Source organism: Neofelis nebulosa, chromosome 7, assembly GCF_028018385.1.
Source record: "Neofelis nebulosa isolate mNeoNeb1 chromosome 7, mNeoNeb1.pri, whole genome shotgun sequence".
NCBI classification, from domain to species: domain Eukaryota; kingdom Metazoa; phylum Chordata; class Mammalia; order Carnivora; family Felidae; genus Neofelis; species Neofelis nebulosa.
The window spans coordinates 116,121,618-116,149,343 of NC_080788.1; the positions used below are offsets into that span (position 1 = coordinate 116,121,618).

At 52.5% G+C, this 27,726-nt stretch overlaps 1 protein-coding gene across 2 annotated transcripts in view; it reads left to right on the forward strand.

Moving 5' to 3' along the window:
* GALNT16 (polypeptide N-acetylgalactosaminyltransferase 16) overlaps positions 1–16,730 on the forward strand; it is a 93,688-nt gene extending 76,958 nt beyond the window's left edge. The window contains exons 11-16 of one of the 2 annotated variants that reach the window (XM_058739459.1): positions 1,733–1,859; positions 3,131–3,223; positions 4,861–4,944; positions 10,154–10,295; positions 10,996–11,118; positions 14,572–16,730. In XM_058739459.1, the coding sequence (XP_058595442.1) occupies positions 1,733–1,859; positions 3,131–3,223; positions 4,861–4,944; positions 10,154–10,295; positions 10,996–11,118; positions 14,572–14,709 (707 nt within the window). In that variant the 3' untranslated portion in view covers positions 14,710–16,730. Of the gene's footprint in view, positions 1–1,732; positions 1,860–3,130; positions 3,224–4,860; positions 4,945–6,072; positions 6,338–10,153; positions 10,296–10,995; positions 11,119–14,571 lie in introns of those variants that run through there. The other variant, XM_058739460.1, reaches the window with a different exon arrangement.
* Positions 16,731–27,726: the final 10,996 nt, after the last annotated feature.

A 27,726-nucleotide genomic window follows, 5' to 3' on the forward strand; every position in this document is an offset into this window, starting at 1 on the left:
AATCTCAGTAGTTGAACCAGTTGCAAAGCTCATCCCGGGAGAAGGGACACAAGCCCGGCAGTCTGCAGGCCTACCTGGGAAGCCCATTAGCATACCCGACCATGAGCATGGGTCCGGATATGCCACATGTCCAGTCCTCGCCCCTGGCCTGTGTCTGGAAGCTGCCTGCTGCACACGGTCTAGCCAGAGGTGGGTGTTAGTCGCAGCGAGGGGGCTTGGGCCCTGACCATCTGTGCCAGGTGAGAAGCCCCAGACCTGGCCAGGGACCAGTGTCTGTATGGCCAACTGGGGAGTGGGAGATGGACCAAGGCTAGAGCTCATGAGAAAACGGTCTTCCTTTTTTTCAATTAAAAACAAACAAACAAAAAGGGATTATGCATTTTCTGGGACAGGAAAGAGGTGTTTTAATGTCACTGGGTGCCCACCTGCAGGGTTAATATGAAAGAGTAATCAGAAGAGATGATGTGAGGTCCAGCAAGCTGCCAAGATGGGTCCTTGCCAGAAGTGATGACTGTTGAGTGTAGAGTAGGCAGGGGCTCCTGAGTGGCTCAGTCGGTTAAGCGTCCGACTTCAGCTCAGGTCATGATCTCACTGTGCTGACAGCTCAGAGCCTGGAGCCTGCTTCCGGTTCTGTATCTCCCTCTCTCTCTGCCCCTCCCCCATTCACACTCTGTCTCTCTGTGTCTCTTGAAACTAAAATAAATGTTAAAAAAAAAAAAATTTGAGAATAGAGCAGGCAGCTTGTGCTGTTCCCTTCCGGGAAGCAGAATGGCCACCTTCTTGCATCTCCCAGCACTAAGAGGGACCACAGTCACCTGCAGAAGCTCATTCAGCATCCCAACCACTGTCAAACAGAAGTGTGTCTCAAGAGGGCCGGTGGTAGCCTGTGCATGGAGACCACCTGCGCCAAGAGGGAGGTCCGGGGCCAGAAAGAGTGGCCCGTGGCCTGATTGGTGGTGGGTTTCCCAGCCTCATGGGTGTTTAGGACTGACTGACGAGCAAATGCATTCTTCCTTAGCAATGTAATGGATGGGGCTTTTTATTCAGAGGCTGGAAATGATGCCGCATTTGATTCGGTTTTCCTTCTGCTCATGGTCATGGTGTTCCTTCAAAGCTTTCCCACCTGGGCACTTGGGTGGCTCAGTCCGTTGAGCCTCCAAGTCTTGATTTCAGCTTGGGTTATGATCCTGGGGTCATGGGATCGAGCCCTGCGTTGGGCTTTGCCCTGAATGTGAAGCCTGCTTAGGATTCTCTCTCTCTCTCTCTCTCTCTCTCTCTCTCTCAAAAAAATAAAACAAAACAAAAAAACCTTTCCTCTCCTAGGGCTCAGATACGGGCAGTGTGTATGGGGAGCATGTAGGGAGGGTGTGTATGTGTGGTAGGTATGGAGGGGACGTGTGTGGAGGGTGTGTGTTTGTGGTGTGTGTGGAGGGGGGAATGTGGGTCAAAGGGGTGTATATGGAGGGTATGTGTGTGTGTGGTGTGGGTAGTGGGGGTGTGTGTGGAGGGGGCGTGTGTGTGCTGGGAGGCGGGGGTATGTACATGCACGGAGCGAGCAGTCAGGAACATGTTCAAGGTTGGGCATACCCCATGTAAATGGCCCCAGGAACCCTGAGCCCAGCACAGGCCTTCAAAGAGACACCAAAGGCAAGGGAGGCTAGCTCCTCCCGGCCTTCACTCAGTGGGGACATGCCAGGGGCTCTTCCCTCCTGACGGCTGCCATTTCCTGCAGAGCTCTCCTTCAGGGTGTGGATGTGCGGTGGCAGCTTGGAGATCGTGCCCTGCAGCCGGGTGGGCCACGTCTTCAGGAAACGGCACCCCTACAACTTCCCTGAGGGCAATGCCCTCACCTACATCAGGTAGGTCACAGTGCAAAGGGCACCAGGCTAAGAGCTAAGACACCTGGCTTCTAGACCCCAGCCCAGTCAGTTACTCGTGTGACTCTGGTCAGCCACCCCACCTCTCTGGGCCTCAGTCTCCCCATCTGTTCCCTCCAATTCTGGGATTCCAGGTAATTTCAAGGGTGGAAGGATGAAACCGAGTGTGGACGCCAGGCCTCCCTTGTCTTGACTCTCTTTGCCCGGGAGTATATTGGAAAACTGGCCCAATGCCTACCTGGGAGCTGCCCTCCACTCACTGGGCCCCAAGTTCTGGTCATGGATGCCATGTCCTGACCCTGACTTGGTCAGCATCTGCCCACCCATGTCCCCAGCCCCAGGATATGCTTGGTCTTGAGGGGGAGTGGGCAAGGTCCTAGAGACCAGCCATCACCCGCTCTCCTGGAGGGGGTGGAAGGGGAGGCGGGGACGAGTGTCATGAGCACCCCCTTTGAGGACAGTTTTTTGGCTTGTCAGGCCCGTGCTCCCTTGTTTGTAGCAGTGGCTCCCCAGTCTAGCTAACCGAATGGCTTAATATTTCGGTGTGCTTCTCCCCCACCCCTTTTTGCGTTGTCTCTATAATGATAAAAGTAATACGTGTTCACTGTAAAATGCAAGATGTTATATATACATATCTGTCCACACATGTGCTTTTACTCTTTATGTCACATGTGGAGAAAAAAGCAAAAGTCCCTTTTACCCAGTCTGACTCCTATCCCCCTTGGCTCTCTCGAAGTAACTACTGTGTATAGATTTCTGGTCTCTCATTTCGGCCCTTTGACTCATTTTCATGCACGTACTTTAGGTGGAGGGAAGCACACATACCACAGCTTTGTGTTTTACGTACATAGGGTCAAGCTGTGTGTTCTTTCTGCAACGTGCTTTCCTGCTGCTCACACTAAATTCTAGACATCCTTCCATGGAACATACTCCATCCTGGAGAAGTAGGGGTCATTATGCTCCTATTGGTGGGCGTTTAGGTTGCCACCTATGTCTTACTAAACAAATATTTGGTACATGTCCTTTTGCCCCCATGTAGGTATTTTGGCAGAACAGATGCCTCAAGTGGAGTGTCAGGGAGCATACAGACATGAGCTGATGGACGTTGACACATTACATAGTCATTTATACCATCAGTATTATTTCACGCACACTCCTGAGATCCTCAACACCCTGTGCTGCGCAGAGCTGCTCTTGATCCTAACTCTGTGACCACCCTGGTGACTTCGTTTTGTTCCTTCCTCCCCTTTTAGGAATACCAAGCGCACTGCAGAGGTGTGGATGGATGAATACAAGCAGTATTACTATGAGGCCCGGCCCTCGGCCATCGGAAAGGCCTTTGGCAGGTGGGCCCCCTCGACCAGCCCCGTTTGCCTCCCTCCGCCCACGTTAGCACAGCCATAGCAAAACACAAACCGTGGACGCCAGGGAAGAACTCACTGTCTCCTCGGCAACTGAGCCCCTCCCCACTGGGCTCTTGGGAGTCGGGGGATATGGTAGGATATGCGATGTGAGATAGGACTGGGTTCTTGAGGGGCATGCAGCCTCTTGGGGAGAAATAAGCAGAGAGGGCTCGCTTGCGAAGAGCTGCCCATTCACAAGCTGCCTGCAGGAAAAAGGACATCTGTGGGAGTACTTAGTGCCCCGCCCGGCTGTCTGCAGAAAACACTTGGGGTTTTGCCGCCACCCCCTGCCGTTAGCCTGTTTTCCTGTCCTGGACTCATGTGACTACCGTCTAGTTAAGCATTTTCAAAATGTAGATTGGTTATAAAATTGATCTCGTGGGTCGTGACAGTCATTTAAAAAAAAAAATGATAGACCTAGAACACTATAGATTAGTACAGAGCAGGCTAGAAAATAGCACTTGATTGCAGTTAAGGCTAAGTATTGTTCGGTGAAATTTATTTCAGTTATATGTGTGTGTGTGTGTGTGTTTAGCCGTATTTGCACATGGGAATACTCGATCACAGTATAAGATGTATTTATTTCTTACTTAAGGTTGTGGTCAGAAGACTGAAAACATTAGCAATCATCACTGAATCTTCTCGCCTCTGTTTACGCATACCTAGCCCTTTAAAAAAGAAAAGCTGTGTCACTATTTCTGTTAGTGGCAAACTGACGTTTACTGACTAACTACCCTGTGGTAGGCTCTTATGCCCTCTTAATTCATTTGATTCTCCGAAAACCTTCCGAGATAGGTAGTCTTGTCCCCAGTTTACCAGAGAAGAAACCGAGGCTCGGAGAGGCAGTGAAGGTCATCTGTCAGTGGCCATTCTGGTCAGTGAAGCTGAGGGAGCTGGGGAGATCAAACTGTGGATCCATGGGCACATCGGAGGGTTCTTATTTGCCAAAATTCCCCAAAGATGTTTAAAGCGTGCTTGTCTTATTTGACCCTTTCTGCTAAAACTGGAATGCAGGAAAGGAAAGCTTGGAGTTCACTGAGGCTCTGCTCTCTGTGAAAATAAGGACTAGGGAGGGGGCACCTGGGTGGCTCAGTCACTTAGGCATCTGATTCTTGATCTCGGCTTGGGTCATGATCTCACAGTTCATGAGATCGAGTCCTGCATCAGGCTCAGAGCTGTTAGATTCTCTCTCTGAGCCGGGATTCTCTCTCCTTCTCTCTCTCTCTCTCTGCCCCTTCCCTGCTCATGCACTCTCTCAAAGTAAATACATTAATAAACTTAAAAAAAAACCCAAAGGACTAGGGAGTGCTGAGGTGTCGAGGAGAAGCCAGGGTAAAGCAGGACCCTCCGTGGGCTGCCCTGATCCTGCAAAGTGAGTGGGAATTTGAGGAAAGAAATGAGGAATCGCCAGGATACTTGGAGTGACCTTGCAGGTTGCAAAATGATTTATGGCTGGAGGGCAGGCTTGGACAGCCGCTGGTCCTACCCAGCCTGAGGGTAGGCGGACAGAGGGGGCTGGCCTCCTGGGGCTTCCTCCCTGGGCCCCCTTGCCAAAGCCTGAGCCTTTCTTACTGTTTCAGTGTAGCCACACGGATCGAGCAGAGGAAGAAGATGAACTGTAAGTCCTTCCGCTGGTACCTGGATAACGTCTACCCAGAGCTCACGTGAGTATAGCCCTCAGCTGGTACACCCAGCCTGGGCGGGGCCAGCAGCTAGCTTGGGGGACCCGCACCCTGAGATCTCCTCATCGCGGGCAGTCTGGCTCTTTCTAGTTGTCAGTGTGTATCTTCACACGAAGGCTCTGGGGGAATAGGAAGGACACCACTAGGAGTTAAAAGTGAGATGTGGTAGGAGCCAAACTTTTAAGAGACTGGGTCATAGCGTCAGAGATGGGCTTTGTCCCCATAGGAAAACAACTCTGCATTACGTAGCAAAAGCCACAGAAATAAAGATTCATCCCCTTCGACTCTGTTCCCTCCCTTCTGGGAGTTTATCCTAAGGAAATAAGAACAACCAAAGCAAAAAAAAAAAAACAAAAAAACAAAAAACCTATTGACAAGCAGATGTTCGGTTGTAGGCTTCTCTGCTGCTGCTGTGAAAAATCGAGAGACAGCTAATAATAGGGGATTGGTTTACTGAGTCCCAATTCCTGGGTCTAAACAAATACTATGCATCCATTAAGATTACAACCATAAAGACTGACAAAACACTGGCAAATGTTTGCTCTGATAGACTCAAGGGAGAATGCAAATGGCGTGCCCGCTGGAGCCCTAGGGCATCTGAGTGTGTGTGTGTGTGTGTGTGTGTGCACGAGCTGAGCTCCCGGACTGTGGGTGAAGCTGTAAGGCAGGGGTGGGGCAGTGAGGATTCCTTTTTTCTCGTTGCAAAATCCTTTTCAGCAGCTTAACTGCATCCACATGGCTCATGTCCTCACCTCCTTCAGGTCTTGACTCTAATGTCCCCTTCTGAGGGACACCTCCCCGAACAGTCTGTTTGCAGACCGCCCCCTCCCCCCAGCATCCCCTGCCTAGTTCACCCTCATCACCATCCAGCGCCTGTGTGGCTGGTTAATTTTGTCATCACCTCCCCACATGTGACAGTAAGCTCCATGAGGGTAGAGGTGTGCATCTGCTTGTTCACTGCTTTAGCTCCAGCCCCTAGGACAGTGTCTGTCACAAAACTGACACTCAGCTCGATAAATATTTTTAACTGAATAAATTGCATGGTTAATAAGCCTTAATAGTAATAACTTGGAAATTAGCATTCTCCCTTCTATATAACTGTCACCTTAGGGAACAGGTTATTCCATTACTGCCAGCTTTCTCCCAAGGATGCTGCTTCGCTTTCCAGAACACTCCACCCCTCAGAGCCTGCATGTCCTTGAAAAAGGCAAGTTGTTGTTCCTTGAGTGCAGATTTGATTTTTGGAAAACAGCTATATTAGGTGTCGCCAAGTGCAGTGAATAAGGCGATTACCCCAGATAATGGATCCTGGGTCCCACACAGAGCATGACAAGGACTGAATCAAGTGTCAAGAACGAACTGATTCTGGGGCGCCTGGGTGGCTCAGTTGGTTAAGGTCCGACTTTGGCTCCAGTCACGATCTTGCGGTTTATGAGTTCGAGCCCCGTGTCGGGCTCTGTGCTGACAGCTCAGAGCCTGGACCCTGCTTCAGATTCTGTGTCTCCCTCTCTCTCTCTGCCCACCCCCCCCCCCAGCTCACACTCTGTCTCTCTCAAAAATAAACATTAAAAATTAAAAAAAAAAAAGAATGAACTGATTCTGGGAGCAGATTTAAAAGAATTTCAAAACAATTTGAGCAACAGCAGCATCCTTGCAAAGGGTCGGCGGCCTAGAAAACCCAGCTCTCCCGACAATGGCTGTGACGGGAAGAACATTAATTTATAAAAGTATAATAAATGAACCGCTTTTTCCAGTGGCTACTCTTAAGGGGAAAGTTTCACCCAGACGTATCATTTCTGAGGGAAAAAGCACAGTCGTCCCTTTACCTCCTGTCAGGGTTCAGACCACACTGGGCTGGAGCCAAGGGCTCTAGGCCTCGCGCAGGAGCTGGGAAGCCCATGGGATGCATCGGGGAGGAGCCGGAACGTGCCTTTCCTCCCCACGCCCTGTCCCCACACACATTCTCCCATGTCATCCCCGGAGGAGCAGGAGGAAGAAGGATTTTCTAACACTCAGAAAGCTGGATCCATCACAAGACAGAAGAGAGGCTGAAACCAGCCATGTTAAATGAGGAGCATGAGTCATCTGTTTGTTCTGGCACTGCGGGGACGTTTTAAAAAGTAGTTTCGTTGGTCAGATAGAAACTGCGTGCCTCCTTCCTGTCCAGGTTACTCACCCTCGGTCCGCTGTTCGTGTCCTGCCTCGGTTCTCAGGCTGAGGGGCCAGGAGCGCCTCGGGTTGGTTTGGAAGGCTATGTGTACGCCCAGGGATACCAACGTTCCTCCAAGCAGGGGACCCTCATGGTTGCCACACTTGCAGATGGTCAGTGGGGAGACCAAGGAGACTGAGGAGGCCGAGGGCAGCGGCCTGTGCTTTCCTAGGCCCGCCTGTAATCCCAGCACAGCCCTGCCTGTCCCCTCTCGGATCCGAGCTCTGCAGCGGGCCTCAGCAATTGCTAATTTATGACTCTTATTAGGATGGTCAGGAAGAGTTGTACAACTGTGCACACCGCGTTTGCAAGGGTGCCAGTCACACAGTAGAGATTGTACATTTATCACAACACTTCCTGGCAGATGGTGGCAAAAGTCTTCCAACAAAACCAGTATATTATGACAGTTTTCTAACAGATGGAAGGAAAATGTCTTGAGGAAGGGACGCCTTTTGCTATTTCTGCAAGGGCATCTTAAGGGCTAATGGCAGCCCAGCTGGGAGGAGAGCCACAGAGAGGGAAGCGGATGCTGACGTAGCTGAGCCTGGCTCAGCCAGGGAGCCGAGGAAGGGTGCTGAATGGTGAAGGTGGCCATCCCAGCTGCTCCAGGGCTGTTACCACACACACACACACACACACACACACAGGAGCCGCATCAGCTTTGGAGATTGTTGCTCGTGCTCCCGGTTTCCTCCTTTGTGCCGGGGCCATTGCCATGCACGGTGGTGGCCACCTCAGCTCTGAAAGTGGATCGCCCTGCACATGTCCCATTCCTTAGCACAGCTCCAGTGGGGTCTTTGCATCTCAACGCCCTTGCACCTGGCAGGGGTTGCAAGTTCAAATCCTACACTGATTCTATGGGTGATGCAAATCAATCAGGTGGGCAGCAATGAGACACTAGGGAGTTGTAGGGACTGTGGCAAACTGGGATGCAACCCCACCCCCTGCCATGCGGCAGCTCCTACCTACCACCGTCAAGTGGCACCTCTCCGGAAGGCGAGCTCAGTGTGGCCTGATCTTCCTATTTTCTCAAGAGAAGCTGGATTCAGATTTCTTTGTGTAACCCTCAGGGTTTTAATATTGCCAACTAATTAACAGCAACAACAACCATACTATGCAGGTCAGACGGAACATGTTTGGGGCCAGATTCAGCTTGGGGGCCAGTGGTTTTCAACCTGTGGTCTGGAATTATGCAAACTCTCAAGAGGGGCCTCGAGGAGGTGGATGCTCCTGCCAGGGGCGTGTGAGAGAAAGCGAAGGTGTCTTCCTGACGCACCGAGGGAGTAAGTCACAGTTTGGGGGTTCTGGGAGCTTCTGGCCAGCCCTGAGGAAGGGAGACTTGGTTTGGTCAAGATCCTGCAAGTGTCCACAACAAACAATGCCGGAAGTGTTATGATGCCCCCCTCCGCTGCCCACCTGGGTTCTCTTCAGACAGAAGTAACAAGAGGTGGTTAAGATTAGGCCAGACTCTAAGCCCTCCTGGTTCCCCTAACCCTCTGGGGCCACAGTCCAAGAGGGTATGACATTCCGAACCCAGGAATATAAGCCTGCATCAGCTGGGGCCAGCAGTCTCCTTAGGTTTATTATCCACAGAGTAAGACGATGTGTCATTTGTGTGTGTGTGTGTGTGTGTGTGTGTGTGTATAATGTGTGTATAAGCATATTTTCCTGGGCATAGCAATATTTCAATAATACAATATTTTGAACTATGCCTGTTTTATTTAACAGTACGTTATAAACATTTTTCCATGTTATCAGATACTCATTCAGTCATTTTTAATGGCTACTGGGTTTTCATTACTACAGATGAATCAGAAGTTATTTAGCCCGTCCCTACTGGGGGATATCTATGTTTTCAGTATAAGCAATCACTCAGAGATGGATGTCTTTTAAATTTAATCTCTGCAAACATCCGTAATTATTGCGGCAGTGTAATAAATTCCCAGGATGAGGATTGGGATCGTTAGGTCAAAGGTATGCACATTATTTTGGGGGTGTTTTTTATTATTGGAGTACAGTTGGCATACAATGTTGTATTCATTTCAGGTGTACAACACAGTGAGTCGATAATTCTGTGTACATTATGCTGTGCTCCCCATAAGTATGGTCACCACACCGGCCACCATACAACGTTATTACAGTATTATTGTATTATTGACTCTATTCTCTATATGCTGTACTTTTCTTCTCTCTGACTTACTTTACAACTGGTAGTTCATACCTCTCCACCCCCTTTATCTGTGTTTGCACATTTTTAAGGCTTTTGGTACATCATGCCGCATTGCCCTGCAGAACCGTTGGGCTAATTTATGCTCTCGCCCACAGGGTGTGAGGAGATCCAATCCCGCAGCAATTGCCAACACTGGGGATTGATATTGATTGGTGTTGATATAATTGTGGGTATATAATACGTTTTATATAAATCGATATGTTGAAATAATACATATTTATCACACATTATATTTTATGCACATATATATGGTAAACAAATACTGGTAACTCTCGAATACGTACTTCCTTGATCGTTAGTGAGATCGAATGCATTTTTATATCTGTGGGTGTTAAATTTGCCTCTCCAAAGTGACTTCTTCCCTGTCATTTTGAGATGGCCTTTTGAGTCTACATTTAGACCCTAGCTTCTCCCCAAACTTTCTTCTTTCTGGACTGGGGAGCCCTGGGTTTCTGATCTGAGCTCTCTCCCGAGGGTCCTCCCAAGGCGTGGCCTCTGGGGCGGCCCCTGGGGCTCCCAGAGCTGCTCAGACCTAGTGGGCGAGGCTCAATCTTCCCAGCGGCATCCCTGCTCTTTCCCTGTCCCCTGCCCTCCTGCCCCTGCTGGCGAGGGCTGCTCCCCAGGGCCCCTTCCCGTGAGACTGAGGCCAGACCTTGGTGCCTGGGGAGCTGACCAAGCGCTGCCCTCTGGTTGAAGGATGAGCGAGCCTGGAGGGGGCAGAGGACAAGCCTGACCATTCGCTTTTCTCTCAGAGTCCCAGTGAAGGAAGTGCTCCCTGGCATCATTAAGCAAGGGGTTAATTGCTTAGAATCCCAGGGCCAAGACTCAGCCGGGAACTTCCTGCTTGGAATGGGGATCTGCAGAGGGTCCGCCAAGAACCCCCCAGCACCGCAGGTAAGCTGCTTAGGGCCTTGAGGTCCAGACCAGGACGGGGAAAGGAGCCATGGTCGTCATCCAGGAGTGGGGTGTGGGGCTTCCCTCTGCTCCTGCTCATTTTCTCTCTGCTTGCTCCCTCCACAGGGGACCATGCACGTTATCCCCTCACACGGCTCCTTGGCTCTGCTTCTGCCACATTCCAGTCCCCTTTCCTACACTTCGCACAGTTGCCCTCTGTGAACCACCCGCTTTCTCCTTGCTGAGGGAGAAATGCTACCCAGCAGCACCCAGTTCTCCCCCGGGATGCAGCCATGGCCAGCATGTATAATGGGCAGCAGGGCATCCCGGACTCCTGTGTGTGCATGCGTGTGCCACCTACAAGTGCGGGTGCACCTATGTCAAGACTAGTGCAGGTCATGGAAACCCCCCAGCTGCCCTGGCCCCATGTCCTGTCTTTCTCCCTATCCCCCCAGCATCCCTTGGTACATCCTTGATTGCTATTCTGGCCATTCCAGCTAAGCTCCCCCTAATACTTTATTATGAAATTTTTTAAACATACAGAAAAGTTGAAAGAATTATATGGTGAATACCGTGCACTCTTATTATTTGTAGAAAATTCTACCAAAATACACAGTATATTTGTTTTATCACCAATCTACCCATCTATCCATCCATCACTGAGCATTTTGACTTGGCCTTTGATGTCCCTGCCTTGTAGGCGTGGCTGTTCAGTGACCATCTCATCCAGCAGCAGGGGAAGTGCCTGACTGCCACCTCCACCTCCATCACCCCAGGGTCCCTGGTCGTTCTGCAGGTGTGCAACCCAAGAGAAGGCAGGCAGGTAAGCCTCCTCGCCCCCAGGGGACACGCAAGGGGGTGGCAGCTCCTAGCAGGGGAGCCTTGGGTTGAAACAGATAGACTCAAATAAGCCCTCCAGGGTAAGAGTCACTGTAAGTCAATATCTAGGTCAAATCTCTTGTTTTACTCACCGGGAAACACTTCTTCAAGTAAATGTCTGTTAAATGCCAATCCTGCCAGCCTGTGAGCTCCATGAGGGCAGGGACTGTCTGTCTTGTGTCCCTACAACACTATCCCTAGCCCCTGACAAGCACCACAGTCAAACTCGTGTTGGCTTTTACCAAGAGCCCATGCTAGGAGTTTTATAGATTATCTCATCTAATCCTCATGCAGCCCAGGGACTTGGGCCCTAGTACTATCCACATCTTACAGGTGAGTTACACTGAGGCTCACTGAATTTAAGGGACATGTGTCAGATGAAACACAGCTGGGAAGGGGTGGAGCCAGGATTCAAACCCAGTCAGTGTGACCCCTAAGCCCACAGTCTTAACCCAAAACACAGTAGATGCTCGATAACTACTTTCTTTCCTGTCTTTTCTTTTCCTTTCTTTTCTTTTCTTCTCTTTCTTTCTTTCTTTTTCTTTTTCTTCTCCTTCTCCTTCTCCTTTTCCTTCTCCTTCTCCTTCTCCTTCTCCTTCAAAGAAAAAGAGAGTGCAAGCAGGGGAGGGGCAGAGAGAGAGGGAGTGAGGATCCCAAGCAGGCTCTGTGCTGTTGGCATGGAGCCCCATGCTGGGCTCTATCTCATGACAGCGAGATCATAACCTGAGCCGAAATCAAGAGTCAGACACTCAACCGACTGAGTCACCCAGGTGCCCTTCAATAAATATTTCTTGATTGTGGCTGTTGGGAAACTGAGATCCAGATACACTGATTTCCAGGCATCACAGGATCACAGGAGCACTGCTTTTTCCATTTGTCAAACACTCACCCACCCTGTTTCCATTAATCCTGGGAGACAGGCCAGGCCCACCTGTTGAGGAAGAAACCGATGTTCAGAGAGATGACATCACTTGCTCAGAATACACAGCAGCCAGTGACAGCCGGCTCCCTTCCTGGCTGAGAGGGTGCCCCTCTGCCCGTGGAATGGGACACAAAGGCTGGTGGCCTGCTCCGGCCCTTCCTCTGCCCACCAACCGCCTCCCCTCTCCCTCTCTGTGCCTGACCCTGGCCAGCCAGCGGCACAGTTCAGGGACGAGGAGAGCGCCTAGCTCTCTGACTTGGCCTGCAGGGCTTCCTCCCACCTTTTTCCTGTTTGCCTGGGTCAGCTCTTTCTTTAGGGATGACTGGCAGTTTGCTATTCCATTCTGGAAAAGCAGCCAGATCCTCTCCTCCAGCCTCTGGGTGTATGTGAGTGCGTGATGTGAGTGCGTGTGTGTGTGTGCATGCACACGCGTGTGAATTGTGTGCCATGATCTGCTTGCTGAGCCCGAGGGATACTTCTGAGGAGTTTCTGATTGGCAGATGTAGTTTGTCCTGCCCCCTCAGGCTGCCCGCCCTCTGCCCCTGCCCCGCAGGGAGAGAGGCCCTCAGGCTCTCCTTCACTGGGAGTCTCAGACCTTTCTGAGGATCAGGCTTTGAGCCCACTCCCATTCCTCCTTGCTGAGGCCAAGCTAGGAAGTAGCTCCCGGGGCAGCTGAATATTTCTCTGGAGCTGAAGCATCCTTTCCCCTCCATGCTGACCCAGCCCCAGGGGCTTGTGGGAATTTCTCTTGGCCCCATTCACTCTGCTCCTACAAGTCTTGCCAGGCCCCCAGCAGTGCCCTGGGCCACTGGGGCCTCTCCTCCAAGAGGACAGGATGAGCAGGTCTCCCACTGCTGGTGCCTTCTCAAAACTAGGCCTCCCTCCTTGCTCCCCTTTTGGCCTCCAAGGCTACTTGGGTACCATGTATCTAAGAGGCCCTATATATTGGAGCCAGTATGATGGCATTGGCAGACCCCAGCCCGACCACCCCTTACCTCTCTGAGCCTCTGTCTCCTCCCTGCCTGCCTTGCAAGGCACCTGTAAGAACAGAGGCTGAAGAGATGGGAGAGTGCCCAGGGCTGAGTGGCCAAGAGAGTTGGAAAGACCCTGTAACTGCCCAATGACAGCATGGGTAAGAAGTGAGAATCCTGCAGTTTGAGGACCACCTCCAGTGATGGGTGATTCATTCCTTCATGCGCACATTCATCCTTTGTAAACACTGTGCTAGGTGCCTACCTGTGCCAAAGGATATCCTTTGCCCAGTAGGGGCGAGTGTGGCCAGCCCCTTCCAGGAGGTCAGAGACTAGAGGGGTACAAAGCAACCGATGCTGGGAGTTCCAGAGGGACCAAGGCCTTGTCCTACCCACTGCCCCAACTTTCAGGCCAGGGACCCCTCACTGCTGGGGCCGCGTGGGCACCCCACAGGCCTACATTCCGAAGGGGAGTCTGCAGCCCGCAACTCCCCCCCCACCCGCCCCCGGTCCACCTCCAAAGTCAGTTCCCTTCTCTGCCCACCTCAGCCCCTGCAGCCCTAGGCCCGGCCCTGTAGCTGGGTACGGCTCAGGCCTTCTGCTGGCACTCCAGCTGAGTGTGTGACCTCACCCTTCAGAGCCCTGGGGGCTCCATGTGTGGGCGAGCATTCCCTACCCCCTTGAAGCCTGGGCCAGCCTCTCTCCCCTTCTCCCGATTGTTCCAAAAGACACACCATCCTCCACCCAGGCACCTCCAGATGTTCCACAGGAACACCTCTTTTCCCCTTTGTGAAGCCTGGGGAAAGGGAGGCACAGGGTGGGCACTGGGATGGGGACCCCAGGCCTCCTACCATCCTGCTGGGCTCGCTGAGTCATCACTGCAGAGATGGCGGCCGGTTCCCCCTCCAGGGTGTCGGTCACCCACCGCACAGTTACAGGCCAGGTCAGACCCTTAGAGCCGCAGGGAGAAGAAATCTTGTTTGAAGAAGCAAAAGATGCACCAGGCCAGGCCCCACAGACTCAAACGCCAACAGGGAGGGGCAGGCTATGCTGGAGGAGAACGTAGGGACCGGGCAGAACCTTGGTCAGTGGACAGCAAGAGTCCCAGCTGCAGCAGGGGGCAGCCGCTCAGCCCCAACCGCCTGATGCCACATGAGAAACTGGGCCCACGTCTAAAGGGAAGCTGGAAACACAGAGTTTCATGTGACGACCAAGCCAAAGCTTAAACACTATGCAGGCCAAACAAAATACATCCCTGGGTTTGATTCATTCAGCCAGTGGGCCTCTGATCTAGACTGCTGAATGAGGCAAGAGTGCATCAGAAGGGGAGGGGGTTAAGGAGGCGTGCGGGGTCAGGGAGCTCTTGGGTAGGGGACAGTCCGCTTCAAATGAGGAGGGTGTGTCCTAGGTATATTCAGGCCACTTACATACATGTGAAATGGAGTTCTGAGCATTGTTACTATTTTTAATCATTGTGTTTTCGTCATCCTCCTTCCCCCCCCAGAGATGGAGGAGAAAAGCCTCTTTCATCCAGCACTCGGTCAGCGGCCTCTGCCTGGAGGCCAAGCCCGCCCAGCTTGTGACCAGCAAGTGCCAGGCCGACGCCCCGGCCCAGCAGTGGCAGCTGTTGCCCCACACATGACGGTAGCCTGGGGCCTCCTGTACCTTTTGCATGAGACTTTGGGACGGGAAGCGGGTTAGGGTGGGGGAGTGTAAAGCAGGCCGTTCCCATCTCCTCGCATTTCTGCCGGAATCATCAGCAAACACCCCCTGCCACGACACACGTTTCTCCAAAGCTTGTTCTGCGGGGGCCATGGGGGAGCAGGCCCCGACGCCCTGGCTGCCGTCCCGGCCTCGCCCCGGAAGAGGAGACGGTCAGGATGCAGGACTGCTGCTGGGCAGAGACTGGGCAGGCCCCCTGGCCCTCTGTTCCCTCCCTTCGCCCTCCTGGGGTTCCGGACCGTGTTTTGGGGGCCCTCACCTATTGGCTGGGGAGAACAAGGACAGAAGCCCACGCAGGGCCCCTGCTGGGTCACAGGGCCCGCCTGTGGGGTCAGCGTGAGAGGCGAATGTGGGCGGCGTGGATGGGGAGGGCGGGGAGGGGACAGCCTGAAGGCAGGGAGAGAACAGGGAGGAGGTGAGAAGCTCAGTGGCCTGTCCCAGGCAGGTGCTGGGTTGAGTGCGGGAGGGATGGGATCTGGAGCAGAGGATGATGGGTCATTTGCAGAAGGACATGGATGGAAAAGCAGCGAAGCACCAAAAGAGTGACTCTCCTCCCGACAGCCCATCCTTCCTCCCATGCTGTACCAGTCCCCGGGCGCCGTGCCCTGCACTCTGGTCTTCACGCTCTGCACAAGAGGCTGCAGGGGGCTGTTCAGGGGCAGCCTTGGGACACAGTTTATTAAACAGATCCCACTTCTGGTTGGCCGTGCGCCAGGCCAAGACCTCTTTCTTGGACCTTAAGACCAGCTGATGCCCTGTCCCCTCTGCCTGGGTCCATGGTGATGACCCTGTAGGGACAGGCGGCTGCCCCGTACCGCTGAGCAGCCCCATCCTTATTCAGACCTTTTGACCCCTGCCTTCTCAAAAGCCTTTGCCTCTGTAAATACTGTATCATGGCATTGAGGTGGCTGGGATGAGCAGGACCTCCCTTCTGGAGCTTAACATTCCCTAAGACATTAGGGAGGAAGTCGTACAGCCTAAGCCTCATCCCCGCCCCTCCCCACTGCAAGAGGGAGGCCTGAGAGGGTCAGTCCCCGCAGTGGGCCGGGAGGCCGGCTGGCAGCTCCTGTTTGTGTAGAGAGCCCCCTTCTCACAGCCACTGGGCCACGGCCTAGTCTCAGAAGGGCTTCTGCTATTCCCCATCTCCTCTTGCCCAACCCCACTGGCTCAGGCAGTGTGATCTTCAGCAAAAGACCAGTGGTACAAGGACCCCTGGGAATCCCCCCTCCCAAAGCAAATCAGCCTCGGCCCCCTAGAGAATTCATGGATTCCAGAGGGCCTAGGAATCCTCTGAAATTGTCCCCCAAATAGTGCATGTGTGTGCATATATGCATTTTCCTGGGGAGAGGGTCTGTGGATTTCCCCAGCTTCTTACAGAGGTACCCAATCCCCAAAGGATCTGAACTTCTGCTCTGGATTGGCACAACCATCCAGCTGAGCTGCCGTGTCCCTTCTCCCTCCCTGGCGTGCCTAAACTGCTAGTGTCCTCTTCCTTGCTGTCCTCCGGCCAGCAGCCCCACGGTGGGGGGTTCTCAGTGGCTTCCTCTCACCTCCTGGCTCTCACCGGGCCCTCTTAAGCAGTGCTTCTGTGCCCCAGCAAGGGGCCCTTGGCCCCCAGGGCAGCTATCTTCCGTCCTCTGCCACTATGTTTCATCCACCCCCATCTCTGTCATGCGAGTCCGCCCCACAAGCAGCGCGAACCTTTGGGGAGGGGGGCACGGCTTCCCTCGATGAATGTAAGAGGACTGCCGCTCAGGGAAGCCCCTGAGAAGCCGTTCCTTCCCTGTGGTTAGGCTGCACTTGTCAGCCGTCCTTTGTGGGACTCAGCCCTGTCCTGGTTTTGCTTTTCCTCCTCTTGACCAAAGCATGTGCCACTAGCTGTCCCCGAGGGCCTTGTCTTTATGAACCACACATCTGGAATAAAACCACTTCTCACACGTACACGTGCACCGGTGCCTTCCTTTCTGATGCCAGAGCTGCCCTCCCCTGCCTCATGGAGGGGAAGTTGAGGCGTCCATTCTGCCAAGATGAAACACACTGGGGTCTAACCCCCTCCTGCGCCTGACAGCTTGCTTCTCGGCCTACGTGCCCCCTGGTACCCCAAGGAGTCCTGAATGACAGACTGGCTGCTCCAGGGGAGCCGGCAGGTGGCCCTGCTTCTGGAGCAGGCTGGCACCAGAGGCCAGGTTCCTGTGACCTCGTGGACCCTCCTTGGGGCCCTATGTGGGGCTTTGGAGTGGAAACCAAGGGTTTTTTTTTTCCAAATTCTTGCCTTTTACCAACCCTCTCTCCTTCCCTGGGTGATAGCCCCAGCCCCTCAGAACTGCTCTTCCCCACCCCTATCACATAAGAAGGCAGCGGTAAAGTACAGGCAGGACATCTCCCGAGGTAGGCACAGCAAAAGAATTCCAGAAAGAGCCCTACCAGCCTAGCCTTGTTGATCTGATGGCAGATGCTTGGCCTAATGTTTCCATGGAAACCAATAGAAAGCCCCCACCGCTTCTGATCACAAGCCGAACCTACCCAGGTAAAAAGAAACGCCGCTTCAGTGCATAGATGAACTGTGGTGGGCAGGCCAGCATGCAACTAAACCTGTCTGGCACACAGCCATTTCTGCTCCCACACCCACTTCACCTCAGGGCTGCTCATCCGGGGCCCCCCAGAACTGCGGACCGCCATGCCCGACGGGCCCGGACCAAAGCCCTGGCTGGTGAGTGTGGCTGCAGAGCCCAGCTTGGGCTAACTGGGCGCAGGGCACAATTCACTGCAGAAGTCTGTCTGTCCATCCTCTCAAGGAGCGCATCCCACTGCCCACTGCCTTCTCCGGCCTCTCTCCTGGCCAGGCTGGGCCAGCTTTCCACCTTCCGTCTGTTCTCCTTCCCAGCCTCGAAGGGCTCTGGTGCTGCTCCTGAGTCGTGCTTTCTTGCCCTCCTCCAAACCTACCTCTCTGGAGGCCCAGTTTCTTTGACCCTTTTTTTTTCTTTTTTTTCTGGAAAGTAAGACTGGTAGCCTTTAGCCAGCTCTTGGAGGGGTGAGCAAAAGCTCTCAGGTTGGCCCTTAGCAACAACGGACCTTACAGAACCCAGCAGAAGAGTCTCGAAGAGCACACAAGTGGGGAGGGCAGGAGGGACGTGGCTGTGAGGCCAGCCTCCCATTTGTTCAGCAAGGAGGGGTTCCTCCATCCCCGAGCCTCTGTGACTTGGCTTCAGTTTTCTCTTCTTTTCTTTTCTTTCTTTTTTTTAATGTTTATTTTTGAGAGAGAAAGCATAAGCAGGGGAGGGGCAGAGAGAGGGAGACACAGAATCTGAAGCAGACTCCAGGCTCTGAGCTGTCAGCACAGAGCCCAATGCGGGGCTTGAACTCCCAAACTGTGAGATCATGAGCTGAGCTGAAGTCAGAAGCTTAACCGCCTGAGCCACCCAGGCGCCCCTTGGCTTCAGTTTTCACAGAGGCTCTGTCCTGCGTCCCTCAGGAGGCGTCTCTCCATCTGCAGTTGGGAGAAATAACGTGGGCAATACCTGTCTTCCAAGGGGTCTGGCAGCCCCACGCCTGTGGAGAATCTTCCAGCACCAAATGGGGTGTGATCCTCTCCCGAGGGAACAGGCAAGGAAAAGCTACAGGTCACGATACCCACAACTTCATTCCCGACAATGTCCCCAGTGTCCCTGGTATTGCTGTGTGTCCCCTGTAGTGGTTGAGTCCATTTCTTCCAGAAGGGGGAGGGGGGGCGGGACAGGCAGCTTCTCATCTTAAAAGGTCTTCACTGGTGGGCACTTAGCAAAGACCTCAGGTGTGGCAGGCCGGGGCCACCTTCTCCTGGGCCCGCAGCCGGCCTATGAGGTCACCAAGCAGGATGGAGCCTCCAAAGCCATCTGAGGACAGCCCTCTGTTGTGGGACTCTATCCCTCTATACTACAAAGAAAATAGGAGTGTGGGCCTCAGGCTCCTGTCAGCCAGTCTGTCCCCGCTCTGCCACTTACTGGTCATGGGGTCCTGAGTCCCTTACTTCATCTCTCAGCCTCGGTTTCCTCATGTGGAAGTTGGGGGTACTCCTAGCACTGGAGGGGTTTTGCGAGGACTGATCTACCTCACGAGTGCAAAGCATCTTTCTAAAAGCTTAGTAAACGTGTGTGAGTGCTACTACTAATAAGCAGTGCCTTTCGGGGTGCCTGCTACATGCCAGGCACTTTGCCAGGGGTGGGGACACAAACGTAAAAAAAAACAGAAATATTCTAGCAGGGGACATGGCCACACAGGCCATCATAAAAGCCCCAGGGAACTATGGGAGCAGCAAGGAGGGGCCTCTCGCTGTGGCCTTCGGGCCAGGGAGTCCCGATGCACTCTGGACCATGCCTGCCTCGGCTGGGCAACGGGCTGGATGAGGCCTGGCAGACCCTAGCCACGCCAGCCCGGCTCGTAGCTCGGCAGGAAGTGGTGAGTGGCCCAGACTTGTTACCCCAGTGCGCACAGCATCGTAGTGATGCAGACCAGCCCGTAATCATAGAAGGATTTTAGAAGGAAGCTATGGCAGCGGTTTAACCCCAACAGACAAACCCTTTGCTTCTTAAGCTACTGGCCATTCCTCCAGGGCTCACTTTCCTTTATTTGGTGAGGGCAGAAGAAAGGACGGGGAAATAGATGGACTGAAAATTTTAATGACTCTCATCTGGCAAGAATGAACACAAATGACCAGGAGGTGTTCCAGAAAGACTTGTTTTCTCCTTCCTCCTCGGTTCAGGTTATCTCTGATACACTCAAACCCCCTGAAACCCAAGCCTGTCTTTCAACAGATTGCCTTTCAAATAAGTGTGTCTCAAAGTTTGGCCCAGATCACCTGCTGGAATCACTCGAGGTGCCTCGTAAGCATGTCGGTTCCCGGGCTCTGACCCAGACCTGCGGACTCCGAATTTCTGTGTGTGCCCAGTGGCCTAGGTGATACAAATGCACCTGAAGTCTGCAGCCCTCTGAAGCAGGAAGGAGAACTGGAGGCCCGGGGAGGAGAGGCCATGCAGGGGAGACTCAGGACGAGCCTGAGCTCTTCGGGGATGCCTCTCATGGATCATGCAGTCTCTCACACCTGCGGTGTATTCACCGTGAACATGACCGAGCCCAGGGTGATATGCTGAGCACCTCCCCCAGAGGACAGACAATGGGCTCAGAGAGTCCTGCAAACCACCAATGGTCAAGGCTGTCCATTGCCAGGCACCAGACCACCAGGCCAACCTCAGCTCCCACCCCGTGTCCTTCACCCTGGGATCCAGCCACACTCACCTATGTCATTTCTTGAAGTTTCTTTCTGCCCTCTCTTGACTGTGCTTGCTGTTCCTTCCATTCTCTACCTTGTTGTCTCCATGGGTCACTGCTACCCATTTTTCCAGACAGATGCCACTTCCACGAGCAAATGTCCCTGGGTCACCGATGTGTCTGAGGGCACCTTTCCCACCTGTCTCTTCAATGTCTTGAATGTTCCTCTCCAGCCATGCTGGCCACCTTCCTCCATGTGCTGCGACAAGGACTTGTCTTCTCTCTTCCTTCTTTGTCCCCTCTTTGCCGTGGGCTGTGGCTCTTGGATAACAGGACCCGTGTCTGCTCCCCATAGCCGCAGCACAGAGCCTGGCTCTCCGAATCACAGTAAAGTCTGGCTTGCCCAATGAATGAGCTCACAGATTCCAGCGGGGCTGTTTTTTATTTTGTTTTGCTTTGCTTTGTTTTGTTCTGTTTTGTTTTGTTTTAGTGACAAGGCATTTCTACCTTTAGGAAATAGGACATTGCATACGGAAAGCACTCAGTCCATATTTGTTCATTTTTCCTCTCACTTGTCCCTAAAAGCTCAATATCTTCACAACTCCACCCTTCCTACTTGTATTTTCAAATTGTCATTTTTATGTTTCGTTGTCTCTAAGCCCTCAACAGCAATGTGTTGGTAATGCCGAGGGCTGACATGGATCATTTCCCGGGTGCCCTGAGCTTGAGATGCCAAATGTGCATTCTTTCATGGCTCCCCAACACCTCTCGTGAGGTAGGTTCTGGTTTGCCCACTTCATGGATGAGGGATAGGGGTGGCTCAGTCAGAAGAAACTTGCCCAAGGACACATAGCGAGGTTTAAACTCAGTCCCAGAGAAGTGTAAGTTGTGTGGTCCCACGGACCAGACGCGTCTGGGAACCTACTAGAAATGCAAACTCTCGGGCCCCACTCAGACTTACTGCGGCGGGGCTCAGCTCTTGCCCTCACGCACTTGCCCGGAGTGTAACCGGCCCCCAGAGGGTTCTGATGCTCACTCAAGTTTGAGAGTCACTGGTTCGGTGACTGGGATGGGTCCTGGTCCCCTGACCGGAGGGCATGAGTCACCGCCTGGCACAGTTGGCTCGGAGAGCCGATGCTTGGGCTGCGGGCTGTGCTCTCTCTGCTAGGCAGGCTGCCTCCCGCAGAGCCCTGGGCTGTGACGGGTCTCTCTGGGGCAGAGGCTGGGTGGGTATGAGACTGAGCCAAGGTTTGCTGCTGAGCCAGATGCCACATGCCAACCTCGCTCTATGTGATTGATGAGTTTCTTCCCCAACACCAGCCACAGATGGCTGACATGGTTATAGAAGAGCTCTCAGCCTAGAAGACTCATTAATCAAGGAATCAGTACTCCACCCCGCAGCCTGTGGGACAGGCATGCGTTTCGCCACGAGTTATGAGGCCAAGTCCTTCCTACGGATCATCTGACTGATGACATTCATAGCCAATCCTACCACTTAGTCGCCAGTCACTGAGCTTCGCACATTTTAGCTTCTTGAATCCTCGCAGGAACTCTGTCAGGTAGGTGTTTTCATTATCGCTCCACTTACAAACTAGGAAACTGGGGCCCAGAGAGGTTAACACGCTTGCCCAAGATCACCCAGCCATTAGGGGTAGAGCCAGGATGTAAAATCACAAAGTCTGCAGGGCCTGGGCGGCTCAGCCTGTTAGGCGGCCGACTTCAGCTCGGGTCACGACCTCACAGTTTGTGAGATCGAGCCCCGTGTCAGGCTCTGCGCTGAGAGCACAGAGCCTGCTTGGGATTCCCTGTCTCTCTCTGTCTCTGCCCCTCCCCTGCTCATGCTCTGTCTGTCTGTCTCTCTCTCTCTCTCAAAAATAAACACTAAAAAACAATTTTTTTTAAAGAAAAGAAAATCATGAAGTTTGAACCAGGGTCCATATTCTGCACTGCCCTTTATCGCCCTTCACATATGACTTCATATCCTCCTACCAACACGACAAATAAATAATGTTGATTTATGTTGAGAGAGAGAGAAGGAGAACATGGGGGGAGGGGCAGAGAGAGAGGGAGACAGGGAATCCCAAGCAGGCTCTGTGCTGTCAGCGCAGAGCCCGACACGGGGCTCGATCTCACAAACTGTGAGGTCGTGACCTGAGCGCAAATCAAGAGTCTCAGCCACCCAGGCGCCCCCAACGCCAACACTTTTGCATTGTTCTTTCCCCATCTTGCACATAAGGAAACTGAGGCCCCATGCAAAGCTCTCAGTCTCAGTCCAAGGCCCCAAACTTGTCCCCTGCCAGCCAACATTGCTTCATAGCTGATTCATAGAAGCCTGAGAGGGAGGGGTGGCCAGGGTTGACTCATCATCTACAGATGTAGAAAAGGCTGAGAGGCCACGAGCCCCAAGCCACGGGGCAGGAAATGGGGAGCACCGGGACTCAGTAGACCGGAGAACAAGACGGTCCACATCACGGTGACAGAAGCACTTGCCGATGGCTCTGCCCAGTGCCAGCTGTCTTCTCTGGAGCTCAGGAGGGTGAGACCCTCTGAATGATCTGGCCCCACAGGCAGAGGGCTGCTTTGGTGTGTGGTCTGCTTTCTCCCTGAATGCCGGCCAGGGCTAGTGTTTTCCAAAGGCATTATTTTTCCTCAACAGCTCGCCTTGTGCTTGTTCGGGTGGAATCTTCTGCAGACCTGCCGCTCTGACTTTGTCCACCTACGGCGGGGATTTGAGGATGCTTCGTGGAGCCCAGGGGTTCACTCTCAGTGTGAACCAGAAGCCTGGGTCTTTGCATGCTCATCAAGCTGCTGGGCTTATTTTAAATGTATCATAACCAAATGTGTCCATGCCAGTTATTTGCGGGCTGGTTTACTGTGTGCCGGCAGGGGTGGAGGAGGAGAGCTCTAGCCTTGCAGTAAGAGCCTTGCTCCAGCCCTGGCCCAACGATTCTGTACTGGGTGACCTCTGGCAAGCCACTTAGGCTTCCTGAGCCTCAGTGTCCTCCTCTGAGAAATGGGAGTGACATAGGGAAAGATCAGATGAGAAAATGTGCCTTGTAGATGGGAAAGCATGTGCAGCAGCCTGGAAACGGGGAGTGTCTCTGCCCCTGGGGCAGGCCAGAGCTACTAGACCCCCAGGCTGAGGGTTTTCCAGATGCTAAGGACATGCTCCAGCCATCAGAGCTCAGTCAGGGGGACCCAAGGGGATGGGAAGCTGCCTAGGAAAGAAGGGGTACGGCGTCCAGGGTCCTGCCTTATTCCTGCTGATGAAAAAAGCCTATGAAAACTTTTTTGGTGGCACTTGCTTTTCCCTTTGAGAACCAAGAGTAGTATATCCAGCAGGGGACTTGATGTTACAAGAAGGCTTTGAAAACCTTCAGACTCCTGGGGTAAGCCAGGACGGGAGCCGGGAGGGAGGCTGAGGCAGGAAGCGTAGCTCCGTCTGGGGTCCCTCTCTCATCTGCATGCCTCCACCCCGCCCCTCATATGGAGTAGGGTTCACTGGGCCTGCCCCAGGGAGCAGAGGAGATGACTGTCCTAGGCCAGGAGCCTCTGTCTGCGGGAGGACACACAGGATGCGGCCTTGCCTCTCTCAGAAGGCCTGAGGGGCGATGCCCAAGCCACACCGTTGAGAAGGCCCCAGAGATACTTATCAGTGACACAGAGGAAGGCATGGTTGGGCGGCCCCTTCTCGGCCCAGGCTTCACTCTGCCTGGCAGGGCACAAAGAGCACGGGCTGTGGAGCCAAACCTAGAGCTGAAGCCTGGCTGTTTCTCTTAGTACCTGGGCAGCATGTGGCAAGTTACTTGACCCCTCTAAACCTCAGTCCTCTCACTGGCAAAGCGAGGATAATACCGCCTACTTCTTAGGGATGCTGTAAAATCTGAACGGGCTGACATTTGTGGAGGGGTTGGCCAGAGGAGGGCCCAAACTCTTTGAGGGGCTGTTTGTCTTGTCGCAGCTGGACCATCAGACCTTCACACAGAGAATGGGATCAAGAGTGTGAGTGAATGAATGAGTGAGTGAATGAATGAATGAATGAATGGAGCTCTGTGGGGGGCAACTGAGTCTCCCTGGGAAGCCCTTGACTCCAACCTTAGTCCCAGCGCTAGCTCAGGGTCCCCAGGACTCCCAAGGGGGGGCATGTGTTCAAGATAGATACAAGTTAGGCTCATTAACTTTGTGGACAGAGGAGACTGGCAGGCATGGAGCTGAGAGATGGACCAATGGATGTAATTTATGGGCAAGAATGCCCGAGAGCATCCCTGAGATTCTCCACCTCCATCCCTAGTCCTAGGGGTTCCCCGAGTGCCCATTCTTTCCCCTTCTACTGTGTATCAGGGTTGTACTGGAGTTGCCTGTACTTTTCTATGCTCCCAGTAGATTGCAAACTGCATGAAGAAAAAGACACATCCACAGCACCTCAGACAATGCCTGGCACAAAGATGTGTGTCAAGGGAATAAAGGAGTATAAAAAAACTGCTATTCTCCCTCAGTTCTGAGAATGTCTGGTCTTGGAACACAGGGTTCTCAGCTTTCTTTTCTTTTTTAATGTTTATTCATTTTTTTTTTAATTTTTTTAAACGTTTATTTATTTTTTAAGACAGAGAGAGACAGAGCATGAACAGGGGAGGGGCAGAGAGAGAGGGAGACACAGAATCCGAAACAGGCTCCAGGCTCTGAGCTGTCAGCACAGAGCCCGACGCGGGGCTCGAACCCACGGACCGTGAGATCATGACCTGAGCCGAAGTCGGACGCTTAACCGACCAAGCCACCCAGGCGCCCCAAATGTTTATTTATTTTGAGAGAGAGAGAGAACATGAGCCGGGGAGCGGGGCAGAGGGAGAGAGAGAAACCCAAGCAGGCTCCACACTGTCAGCACAGCACCCCACTCGAGGCTTGAACCCACAAACCATGAGATCACGACCTGAGCAGAAATCAAGAGTCGGGCGCTTAACTGAACCACCCAGGTGCCCCTCAGCTTTCTCTTCTAACCTGGCTGTTGATTTGGGTTTTTAAGCAATCAGATGAGGTCTGACCAGGGAAAATTCCTTTTCATCAGGCCCAGGAGACCCAGCATTTGCAAGTTAATGCCAAATCAGTGCCTGATTAAACAATGCATGTGAGAACAAGGGGAGACAGCAGAGATGATGCAGCAAATACAGAGGGAGAGGCACCTGCCTGGTGAGAAAACTGCCTTACATACTAATGAATGTGTCCAAGGCTAAGGCAGCGACAACTACAGCTTTGGGATGATCTGAAGTTTTAGTTTAAACTGGCAGCAGAGAGAAAGGACGAAGGCTTCTCTGTGTACTAAGCTGTGGCCTTGCAGCGTTTGTCCAGGGCCAGGTCTTGGCTCAGGATGCAGGAGTCTTTATTTGCATACAAATTGCTAACATCAACAAAGTCTTTGCTCAAACAATTTTTAGGTAAGACGTTATTGCTTCCCTGAAGGCCATAATTCCTTGGTTTTTCTCCTCAATATTCTCCTCACTTAGAGCCACTCACATTGACCCAGATCTTCCACCCCAGGAGCGTGGAGGGAGAGTGGAGGGAGCCAAAGGAAGGGAGCACAAAGAAGGGAACAGGTGGTTGAGCAATTGGACCCGCTTTCAGGATGCTCAAAACTTGACCTAAGGGTTTTAAGTATTTAAAAAAAATTTTTTTTAATGTTTATTTATTTTTGACAGAGACAGAGCATGAGCAGGGGAGGGGCAGAGAGAGAGGGAGACACAGAATCGAGAGCAGGCTCCAGGCTCTGAGCTGCCAGCACAGAGCCCGATGTGGGGCTCGAACTCACAGACCGCGAGATGGTGACCTGAGCCGAAGTCAGACGCTCAACCGACGGAGCCACCCAGGTGCCCCGGGTTTTAAGTATTTTAATCCTCAAGCCAACTCTGGGGGTTGGTCACTATTATCTCCATTTATAACAAGGGAATTGAGGTCAGGAAATGTTATGAGTTGCTCAAGATCCCATAGCCAGGAAATGGCAGGGCCTGGACTCACAAGATGTCTGGCTCCTAGAATTATGTTCTTTTTTTTTTTTTTTATGTTTATTTATTTTTGAGAGAGAGAGAGCGAGAGCGAGCACAAGCAGGGATGGGGCAGAGAGAGAGGGAGACACAGAATCCGAAGCAGGCTCCAGGCTCCGAGCCATCGGCCCAGAGCCCGACCCGGGGCTCGAACTCACCAGCTGTGAGATAATGACCTGAGCTGAAGTCAGACGCTCAACCCACTGAGGCACCGAAGCACCCCTCCCAGAATTATATTCTTAAACTAACTATCTCTGTAAATCACTTACTCTTTACATCTCTTTAAATATATTAGACAGTCCTGTTAAAATTATTGACAGTGTGCAGGGGTTACTGGCTTGTCCTTGAACTGTTTTCAGCTCTGAGAGAGCTGGGGAGCTTTCTGGAGTTATCGCCAGGGTAGGGCTGGCTAGGTAATTTGCAGGGCTCAGTGTAAAATGAAAATATGGGTCACCTAATTCATAAATTATTAAGAATTTCAAAAATGACAACGGCAGAGTGGGTCCCTCAAAGCCCTGGGCCCTGTACAACTTTTAAGTGCATAGGTTGTATGCCTATGAAGCTGGCTCTGAGTCAGGGTTCTGGGTAGAAACATGTCTGCTTTGTCCTGGAACTTGCCATTAGGTCTGGCACGCGATAACCATTAAAAAACTACTGGTTATGGGTGTGCGTGGGTGGCTCAGTCGGTTGGGCGTTGACTCTTGATCTCGCAGTTTGTAAGTTTGAGCCCCACGTAGGGCTCTGTGTTGGCAGTGTGGAGCCTGCTTGGGATTCTCTTTCCCTCTCTCTGCCCTTCTTTCGCTTGTGTATGCTATACTCACTCTTTTCTCTCTCTCAAATAAATAAGCTTTAAAAAATTTTTTAAAAAAAGAGCCAGAGAGATGAGTCTAAACTGGTTTAAAGACTCTGCAGACAGCCGTGTTGCCCACTAAGTAGAAGAAGCTGATCTTTGGGACAAACGGAGCTGACACATAAAGGGGGACAGAGACCAGAACCGGTAGGCATTCCTGACTGCCCATGTTTCTGGTTTTGTTTGACCCGGAGATTCATCTGTGTTCTGGCTTCTCCTGCAGTTTGACATATGACCCAATAAGCCACACCCCCTCTATTGCTGCCCACGCAATGGCTGGTTGGCAGCCCTGTTTAAGATGGGAAGTGCTATAAAAAAAAAAAAAAAAAAAAAAAACGTTAAAAAAAAAAAATTTAAAAAAGGGGCGCCTGGGTGGCGCAGTCGGTTAAGCGTCCGACTTCAGCCAGGTCACGATCTCGCGGTCCGTGAGTTCGAGCCCCGCGTCAGGCTCTGGGCTGATGGCTCGGAGCCTGGAGCCTGTTTCCGATTCTGTGTCTCCCTCTCTCTCTGCCCCTCCCCCGTTCATGCTCTGTCTCTCTCTGTCCCAAAAATAAATAAAAAAAAAAAAAAAAAAAAAAAACGTTAAGATGGGAAGTGCTGTTTTGGATGGGGTCAGCGGGGAGGGGTGACGAGTTCCCTCTGGAACTGGCCTGTGTTTTCAAGATGAGTGTCTGCTTTTAGGGAACAGAAAAGTTAATCCATCTACAGGAGGGACATTCATGTGTGGGCCTCCTTCGCTCTGACCATGTAACCAACTGATACAATTACCTGCACTCGAAGCATATTTACTCTGTAGAGAAAGACCTAATTT